This window comes from Carettochelys insculpta, chromosome 32 (genome assembly GCF_033958435.1).
Source record: "Carettochelys insculpta isolate YL-2023 chromosome 32, ASM3395843v1, whole genome shotgun sequence".
Taxonomy (NCBI): Eukaryota; Metazoa; Chordata; order Testudines; family Carettochelyidae; genus Carettochelys; species Carettochelys insculpta.
Window position 1 is genome coordinate 456,385 of NC_134168.1, and position 9,679 is coordinate 466,063.

General features: G+C 59.0%; 1 protein-coding gene across 1 annotated transcript; it reads right to left on the reverse strand.

The window, feature by feature from the left end:
• Positions 1-8,710: 8,710 nt before the first annotated feature.
• LOC142004474 (olfactory receptor 10A4-like) lies at positions 8,711-9,679 on the reverse strand. Its single transcript, XM_074982118.1, has one exon. It carries the CDS (start codon positions 9,677-9,679, stop codon positions 8,711-8,713), a length of 969 nt encoding a protein of 322 aa, XP_074838219.1.

Below are 9,679 nucleotides of genomic sequence, written 5' to 3' on the forward strand. Positions count from 1 at the left end.
CCGGCACACCTGGGCCACAGCCTACCACCCGCAGACCAGTGGGCTGGTGGAGAGGTTCAATGGGACTCTGAAGCAGATGCTGAGAACCTTCATGAATCAATACCCCCATGACTGGGACAAGTACTTACCCCACCTGCTGTTTGCATACAGGGAGGTGCCCCAGGAATCCACGGGGTTCTCCCCGTTTGAGCTGCTGTATGGAAGGAGGGTACAGGGACCCTTGGACTTGCTCAGAGAAGAGTGGGAGGGGACGGCCTCTCCTGAAGGGGAGTCAGTGATACAGTATGTACTGTCCTTCCGGGAAAAACTCACCGAGCTCATGGGCCTGGCCAGGGAGAACCTCTCCATGGCCCAAAGGAAGCAAAAGGTCTGGTATGACCGTAACGCCAGGGCCCGAGCCTATGCCACTGGGGACCAAGTGATGGTTCTCTTACCCGTGCGACGCAACAAGCTGCAAGCTGCCAGGGATGGCCCCTTCAAGGTCGTCAAACAGATAAATGACGTGAACTATGTGGTGGAACTGTCGAACCGGGCCCACAGCCACGGAGTCTATCATGTGAACATGGTGAAACCTTATCGGGACAGGGAGAACTTGGTGATGGTCGTGTGCAGGCACTGGGAGGGGCAGGGGGATGATCCCTTGGTGGATATGCTCAAAGGGACTGGAGCCAGCTCCTTGCTGGAGTCTATTCCCCTCTCAGACCAGCTGACCCCTGCCCAGCAGATCAAGGAGGTGCTGCATTCACACCAACAGCTGTTCTCTGACAAACCTGGACGCACTGACTTGACTGTCCACTGAATAGAGACAGGCACCCACGCCCCTATCAAGTGTGTGCCATTCAGAGCCACAGGGAAGACGGCTCAGGACATAGAGGGGGAGGTTGAAGACATGCTGGCTCTGGGGGTGATCCAACCCTCCTCCAGCCCCTGGGCCTCTCCCGTGGTGTTAGTCCCTAAAAAAGATGGGTCTGTCCGGTTTTGTGTGGACTGTCGCAAGCTTAACACCATTACTGTATTGGATGCCTACCCTGTGCCCAGGTCTGATGACCTTTTAGACAAGCTGGGGGGAGCCCGTTACCTCACCACCATAGACCTCACCAAGGGGTACTGGCAGGTGCCATTAGACCAAGATGCCCGGCTCAAGTCGCCTTTCATCACTCCTGTGGGGCTCTACGAGTTCCTGGTCCTGCCCTTCGGCCTCAAGGGGACACCTGCTACCTTCCAGCGTCTGGTGGACCAGCTACTGAAAGGGATGGAGAGCTTTGCCCTGGCTTACCTGGACGACATTTGCATCTTCAGCCAGACGTGGGAGGACCATGTGCCCCAGGTCAAGTGGGTGCTGGACCAACTCCAGAAGGCTGGGCTGACTATCAAGGCAGGGAAGTGCAAGGTGGGGATGGCTGAGGTGACCTACCTGGGCCACAAGGTGGGCAGCGGCTGCTTGAAGCTGGAGCCAGCTAAAGTGGAGGCTGTCAGAGATTGGCTGACACCCCAGACTAAGAAACAGGTCCAGGCCTTCATTGGGATGGCGGGGTACTACCGGAGGTTTGTGCCCCACTTTAGCTCCATCGCAGCCCCCCTCACGGAGCTGTGTAAAAAGGGAAAGCCTGACAAGGTGGTCTGGACCGAGCAGTGCCAAGAGGCCCTCTGTGCGCTGAAGGAGGCTCTGGTCAGGGCCCCAGTGCTGGCAAATCCAGACTTCAACAAGCCCTTCCTGGTGTTCACCGATGCCTCAGACGTGGGGCTGGGGGGCGGTGCTAATGCAGGTGACTGACAAAGGGGAGAAACACCCCATCGTGTACCTGAGTAAGAAGCTGCTGCCCCGGGAGCAGAGCTACGCGGCCATAGAGAAGGAATGTCTGGCCATGGTGTGGGCGCTGGGGAAGCTGCAGCCGTACCTGTTTGGACGGCGTTTCACCGTGTACACCGATCACTCACCCCTCACCTGGCTGCATCACATGAAAGGGGCCAACGCCAAGCTCCTGCGGTGGAGTCTGCTCCTGCAGGACTACGACATGGAGGTGGTCCATGTCAAGGGGAACAACAACACCATAGCCGATGCCCTGTCATGCAGGGAGGGCCCCGAACTTCCCCAGCTCGCTGGCTAAGTGACCCCACTCAGTTCGGTCTGGAAGGGGGTGAGATGCGATGGAGTGGGGGGAGTGCGTGTGTGAGTCAGGCTGGATGTGTGTGAGAGGAGACGAGCAGCTCTGAGCGGCTAAGGATGACCCTGAGGCTATAACCTGGGGCTACAACTGGCAGGTAACACCTCAGCCGTGAACAAAGAGGAGGGAGGAGCTGAGCGGAGGTGAATCGGAAGTGGCAGTTAGAGGCTGGAGGGGAGAGGGAGCTGGAGGGAAGCCAGCTGGGCGAGGGAGAAGCTACACCCTAGAGGGGCACCCTCGGGCTCCTCTCCCCAGGACGGGTTGGAAGGACTGTCTCTGACTGCTGCACTGACTCTACTGTAAGAAACCGGGCCTCTGTCGCCTAATGAACTTCCTGTTCTACCTGCCGAGCGAGAGTCACTCCTGCCTGCGGACGGGGTGCAGTGCAGGGGGACCCCTGAACCCCATCACACGGATTCTCTGTAATGAAACGTCTGCTGCTGCAGGCGTCTGGAGCTGTGGGGTGTGAGGGGCTCAGGGCAGGGATCAGGCACAAGGCTCCCAGCCCCCCAGGCACAGCCGGGGCCAGTCTGTTCGGGTCTGTTTGGGCCTCCCAAAGCGGAGGGAGACGAGACACCTGGAGCAGGGGCTGGGGGACGGGTGAGCCGCGTGGGGTAATTGTCTGCACTCCCGGCGGCAGCACTAAGGGAAGTCAATGGGCAGGGAAAGCCGGGGTCCTGGCCAGTGGCTCCCACCCCTCCCTCAATTGTTGGCAGGGCGAGAGAGGCGGCAGGGGGCGTTCACAGCTCCTCGTCTGGCTCCGGCACCACCGGGCTGGGCTGGCTGGGCTCTGTGCAGGGTGGCGAGGCCAGGCCAGGGCCTGCAAGGGACTCATCCCGACTCAGCCCCTCCAAGTCCTACTGGGCATCTGGCAGGACGGTCCCTGTCCCATTGCTCTGCTGAGCCCCAACTAGTCAGTGGGGTGTTTCCCCGGGCCAGCCACCCAGCCCCATTCAGCACCAACAGACCCTCCTGCCCAAATGGTGAGAATCAACGTGCTCTGGATGGAGCTGTGTGGAAATTGCTCCACCCAGCATTACCATGCAGCCACCTCTGGGGTGGGATGTGATGGCTACATGATAGCGCACTGCAGTGCTGCCCCAGAGTCACTGCCCCAGTGCTGAAATGCAGCCACTTCTGGGGTGGGGCAGAGGTGCTATATAACAGCACCCAGCAACGCCGCCGTGCGCTGCAGCATTGGGGTGAGAAAGAATCCGTGGCTGGTGAATAGCAGGGTGGGGCCATTGCCTGAGGAAAAGGGCTGAACCTCACCCCTGCTTTCCTCTCTCCGGATGGCATCTCCCAGCCGTAACCTCCCGGGGAGACAGATGGGGAAACAGGCCCAGACCTGGGGCAGAGCCTCAGCCAAGGTCGCCCAGCGAGTCACGGCAGGGCAGGGCTGGGCTGGAAGCCGCTGTCCTGTCACTCAGCCGCAGACCTTACCCACAGTACGATCCATCGCACACAGGTCTGTGCTGGGCCCGGAGTTCCCAGGGCAGCCGGCAGGGTCTGGCCCCCTCTGCGTTCCCCACACCGGCAGCACGTAGCTCTCCCCCGCCCAGAGTCCCCGGCCGGCTCCGCGTTCTTGGGGCGAAGGGGCCGAGGGAGGGGAGGACGATCCGGGCGCAGGAGATCAGCAGCCCCTGCGAGGAGCCCGAGGGACAGAGGTGTCAGCTGGTCCCTCCCATCCACGGTCTCCTGGCCCCCGGCGGCTGAGGCAGGAGCTGAGGCTTCCCAGGTGGCTGAGGCAGGTATAACCCTTCTGGGTCTGGCCTGATGTTGGCTCTTGGCCGTACCCTGTGCTGTGAGGGCCCAATCCAGGCCTGGCGCAGGCCAAGGCAGCTCCACCCGTTCCAGAGGTGCAGGGGGACCCACTTCTCCAGGGCTGAACTGGACCCTGGGAGGGGCTGGGGCAGTGGGGGAGCCTGGCTGGGGTGAGGGAGAGTGAATGGCCCAGGGGGTGTCGGGTCGGACAGGTCTTGGTGGAGGCCGAGACCCGCGGGAAGTGAGTTAGTTACGCAGGAGGGAGGTGCAGAGGGAGAGCGGAGCAGCCGGCTTGTTCCACAAAAGTACCTCTGCCAGCCCCTCCGGCAGCCACAAGCCCCACAGGCAAACCCCCAGATTCTCCAGCTGCGCCACCCCCGACCGACAGCCCCTGCTCGGGGGAGAGGTCACTGAAACCTGGGTCACCAGCTGCACCCGGCTTCTTCCGGCCCCAAAGGGTCCAGCCGCAGCCCCAGGTCAATCCAGGCTTGGCTCTCACCAACCAGCACGCTGGGCCTGGCCTTCAGCATCCACGTGTACAGGTGTGTTAACACCGACAGACAGACCCGGGCAGAGAGTGGGTGGAGGTGGCACATTCCAGACGTCCCCCACGGCCACTGATGCAGCCAGCCACATCCTGTGCTGATGTCCTGAAAGTCTCTGAACACCCCCCACGGGGCGGGAGCCCAGGGGACACTGGCTTAGTTCCTGCAGCCTGGAGAACTGGGCGCTGGAGCACTGGAACCGGAACCCAAACTGGGAGCGAGGTGGTCACCGCCAGGGCATCTGACGGCTTTCCACGGGGAGGGAAACGTCCTTTCTCCTTCCCACAGGCACTGGCGGCTCAGAGTCACCCGACCCCGGTGAGCCGCTGTGGGAAACTGCCCTCGGTGGCTGGTTTCCCCGGCACGGCCCAGTCCAGTCACATGGCAGCTGGCATGGACGTCTGGGCGTCCGATTTCAACCCCATTGCTCAGCCCAGGCCACCTGACCCCTTGGGCTGGTGTGGACGACAAGTCCCACTTCCCAGCAGCCTGGTTTTCTCTCTCTCTCTCTCTCCCTCTCTCTGTGTGTGTGTGTGTGTGTGTGTGTGTGTGTGTGTGTGTGTGTGTGTGTGTGACACCCCCTCGTGTGACTCTCAGCACTCAGACATTTCTAACACAGCTACAGAGCCAATGTGTGTAACTTCTCACACGACCACGGCACCGACACACAAGTCACACCCAGCTTCAGGGCATCTCCAGCTTTCATCAGACCCCTCACTTGGCCCCCCAGCCCCAGGGTCGGTGCCGCTCTACACACCGGTGACAGAAATGGCTTCCACAGCCAGGGCACAGCTCCAGTCCCGGCACAGAGGTGCCCCTGCCCGGCTGGGCTGGCGTGGCCCTTCTCCCCACGGCGGGCGGGGACTGCTCGGGCACCGACCTCAGGGCCCCGGCGGCAGAACAACCCGGCTGCGATGTCGGCCCTGGGGCACAGAGACTCTGTGGGGACGGGAACCTGCTCCAGAGCCGGCTGAGTTCCACCAGCCCTACCCCACGGCGCCCTCTGCCCCACGGCACCTCCTGCCCCACAGCACCCTCAGCCCCACGGCTCCCTCTGCCCACTAAACCGAGTTCCTCTCTGCCCCTGACCCGAGTTCCTCTCTCAGCTCTGCCTCCCCAGCACCCATCCCCATCCTGCCCCATGTCCCAGCCCTGCTGCCTGAGGGGACGGGGGAGGGGTGCAGGCGGCCCCCAGAGGGGCACACGAGGACCCCCCCCGTTTAGCAATTGAAGCGCTGGAAGGAGCCCAAGGGGCAGTGCCCGTCCCGAGTGCTGCCGAGCACCACCTCTGGCTCTGCCCCTCCCTCAGCCCCTCTGCCCTTCCCCCGGTCCTGCCCCCCCCGCCCCTCGGGCTCCCGAGTCCCCCCAGGACGTCCCTGCGCGGCCCCCAGCCAGGAGCTGCACCCACCAGTGCTGCCCTGGGAGACGCGGCACTCGGGAGTCTGGTCCCTGCTCCGCTGCGTGGGTGTGGGGCACTGGCTGCCTGCCCCAGAGACCGAGGGGCTGCGCAATGGGCACCCACAGCCCCACAGAGCCCAGGAGCCTCCGGCAGCCCTGGGAGTGAAAGCTGCCCCCAGCCTCACCGGAGATGCTCAGCCCCTGCCTCAGCCCCAGAGCAGGATCAGCCCCTGACTTAAACCCAGGGCAGGATCAGCCCCTGCCTCAGCCCCAGGGCAGGATAAGCCCCCGCCTCAGCCCCAGAGCAGGATCAGACCCTCCCTCAGCCCTAGGGCAGGATCAGGTCCCATCTCTGTGGTCAGGACACCCAGAGCCTGCGGGACTCCCTGCTACAGGAGGGGCTGGGTGGGGAGAGGGGGGCAGTGGGGAGTGGGAGGGGCTGGGGGCTGGCTGGGGGCACCACAATTACCCCTCTTCCTTGCAGCTCTCTGCTTGAGACCCGCTCCCCTGGCCCTGGGAGCTTTCTCTTTTCTGAGCGAAAGGAGCCCAGGTCTGGCCGGCTCCCCCACAGCTCATGTTCTCTGCACCTTCCACCAGCCTTGTGCTCTTCTCCGCACCTGCTCCCCCTTCTCCACAGCCTCCTGCAAATGTGGGGCCAGCCCTGGGCACAGCCCCACGGAGGCTGCTCAGCGCAGAGCGGGGGGAAGGAATTGCTGCTCCTGGCTGGCTCCCAACACCCGGCAGTGCCGCCCACAAGCAGGTTGGCGCTTCTGGCAACAGTCTCACCCTGTTGACTCCTGTGTAGCTTGTGCTCCGCTCTGAGCCCAGATCCCTTTCTGCAGGACTCCTCCCTAGACAGCCACTTCCCCGGCTGGGTGTGACACGGATTGTCCCTTCCTCAGGGGAGCGCTGTGATGTTGGGGGGGTACATGTGGGGGGCGGCTGACAGAGTGGGGGCTCCTGCTGAGGGTAACCGTGGCGACCAGGTGACACCTCTGGGCTGCAGACAAAGGGGGAGGTGGAGCGTGAGGGGGTTGAATTGGGAGTTGGAAGCAGTGAGTCTGGGCTGGGACAGAGAGAGACCTAGGAGGGGGCCAGGCCCCAGCTCCAGGGCCCCCTCGGTGCCTCCTCTCCACAGCATGGATGGGACTGGCTGTCCCTGCCGGCTGCACTGACCCCTGTGTATGACGCTGTGTCCTGTCGGCTAATAAACCCGCTGTTCTCCTGCTGAGTGAGAGTCGCTCCTGCCTGAGGACGGGGTGCAGAGGCTGGGGGACACCGAACCCCATCACAAGCACTTTGCACTTGTCCTTTTTCAGCTTCATCCCATTGACCTCAGGCCATTTCTCCAGTGTGCCCAGATCATTCTGAATGACGACCCTGTTCTCCCTCTCAGCTTGGTATCACCTACAGACGTAAGCAGCGCACTCGCCATGCCCAGATCCACATCGCCGATGATACTGAACAGAGGCTGTCCCAAACAGACCCCTGCAGAGCCCCCCTTGTTCTGCCCTTCCAGCAGGACTGTTACCCATTAATAACGACCCTCCGAGAATGGCTGTAGAGCCAGTTATGCACCCACCTTACAGCAGCCCCATCTCCGTTGTATTTGCCTAGTTTATTCATAAGAAAACTTGCGACACCATAACAAACGCCATACGAAAGTCTAAGTACACCACGTCCACCCCGTCTCCCTTGTCCACAAGGCTTGTTATTCTATCACAGAAAGCTATCTAATCGGTTGGACATGATTTGTACTTTACCTATCCATGCTGGCTGTTACCCAGCCCCTTATTTTCTTTCAGATGTTTTCAGACGAATGCCTTAATTATTTGCTCCATTATCTTTCCTGGCACAGAAGTTAAACTGACTGGTCTGTAATTTCCTGGGTTGTTTTTATTTCCCTTTTTTGTTGATGAGACCTTTATTTGCCCTTTTCCAGTCTTCTGGAATCTCTCCAGACTTCTAGGACTTTTCAAAGATGAAGGTGAAAGTCTGAGATGCCTCCCCTTTGAGCTCCGCTGGTATTCTAGGAGGCATTACATCAGGTCCCGGTGACCTGCAGACATTGAACATTTCTAGGTTATTTTTGACTTCTTCTCTTTTTATTTTATCTTCTAAACCTGCCCCCTCCCCACTATGACTCACCACGTCAGGCATTTCTCCATCCGACTTCTTGGTGAAGACTGAAACAAAGAGGCCATTAAGCAGCTCTGCCATTTCCAGTTTTCTTGGTATTTTTCCTCCCTCCTCACTGAGCAATGAGCCTACCCAGTCCTTGGCCTGTCTCTTTTTTCTAATACATTGCTGGGGGATCTGGCAGTACAACCGTTCTTGCTTCCTTCTGCAGCACGTCCTCAGTATCAGGATGTCCCCCGCAAACCTTTCCCTGTCAGGATCCCTCATCTCATCGTCAGGAGAAAGGGGGTAGTAAGGAAATCAGCTTCACATAGTCTGACCTGGGAAGGACATGGCCGACAGAGGTGGACCTGGAATGAAACCTCTCTCCTTGGAAGCCATGTTTTCCTTTGAGATTTCTAATTTTGAGAGTCAAAAATCAGGATTATACTTTGACTAAACCTATTCCTTTGGGCTTCTTTTTTTCAATGAATTATAAATATGGGGGAATTGTTCTTCCTTTCGTATTTCAAAAAAATATAGAAATGTAAAATTTGGCAGTGAATTGACAGCAAGTCTTTTTCCCATTTAACCAACAGGACAAAGTCTTTCAAAACAACAAAAAAACTGAGAGCTGTTGTGAGAAATTCAATAAAATGTTTACAAATTTCCTTTCACCAGGACCCCACCTCAATTTTGACTAACTCAACTTTTCGTGCTCTAGTTTCTCCAGTGGCAATAAAAGGTGCTTTTCTGTAAAGTTTTTCTCAAGGCTCCTTTCACCTCTTTGTTCCTCAGAGCGTAAATTATGGGGTTCAACACTGGAGAGATGATTGTGTTCAATAGGGAAATCAGTAGGTCACTCTGTGTAGTGGAGCCAAATTTGGGTTTCACGTAGGTGATGAGGCCCGTGACATAGGACACAGTCACCACGGTGAGGTGGCAGGAGCAGGTGGAGAAGGCTTTACGCCTTCCCTCCGCCGATGGCAGCTTGAGGATGGTGGAGATAATGTGGATGTAGGACAGGAGTATCAACAGGAAAGGGCACAGGGTGAACAGAACTAACCCCATGAGGCCAACAGCCTTAATCTGAGATGTGTCAGCACATGCCATATTCAGCATGGGTGGGATGTCACAGAAGAAGTGTTGGATGCGGTTGGAGCCACAGAAGGGCAGGCTGAAGATCCACATAATCAGAGGAACTTCCACCAAGATGCCAGCAGCCCATGCAGCCCCCACGAGCAGAGCACACACCCGGCCGCTCATGATGGTTGTGTAGTGCAGGGGGTGACATATGGCCACGTAGCGGTCATAGGCCATGGCTGCAAGGAGGTAGCATTGTGTGAGGCCCATGATGGTGAAAACGTACACCCCCGCTGCACAAGCTGCAATGGAGATGGTCTTTTCCTCCACCAGGAGGTGAGCCAGCAGCTGAGGGACCACACTGCTGGTGAAGCAGATTTCCACGAAAGACAGGTTCACCAGGAAGAAATACATGGGGGTGTGGAGGGAGGGGCTCAGCTTTATCAGCAGGATAATGAGCAGGTTCCCCATGAGGGTGAGTAAGTAGATGACCAGAAGAACCACAAAAAGAAGAATTTGCAGCTCATTAAGGTACGAGAACCCCACCAGGACGAACACATCAAGGATGGTCTGGTTCCCTCCAGGGTCGCCCTTGGAAGAGGTCAT

Coding starts and splice junctions, on each gene's coding strand:
- LOC142004474 (XM_074982118.1), bottom strand. CDS start 9,679: ATGACCTCTTCCAAGGGCGACCCTGGAGGGAACCAGACCATCCTTGAT.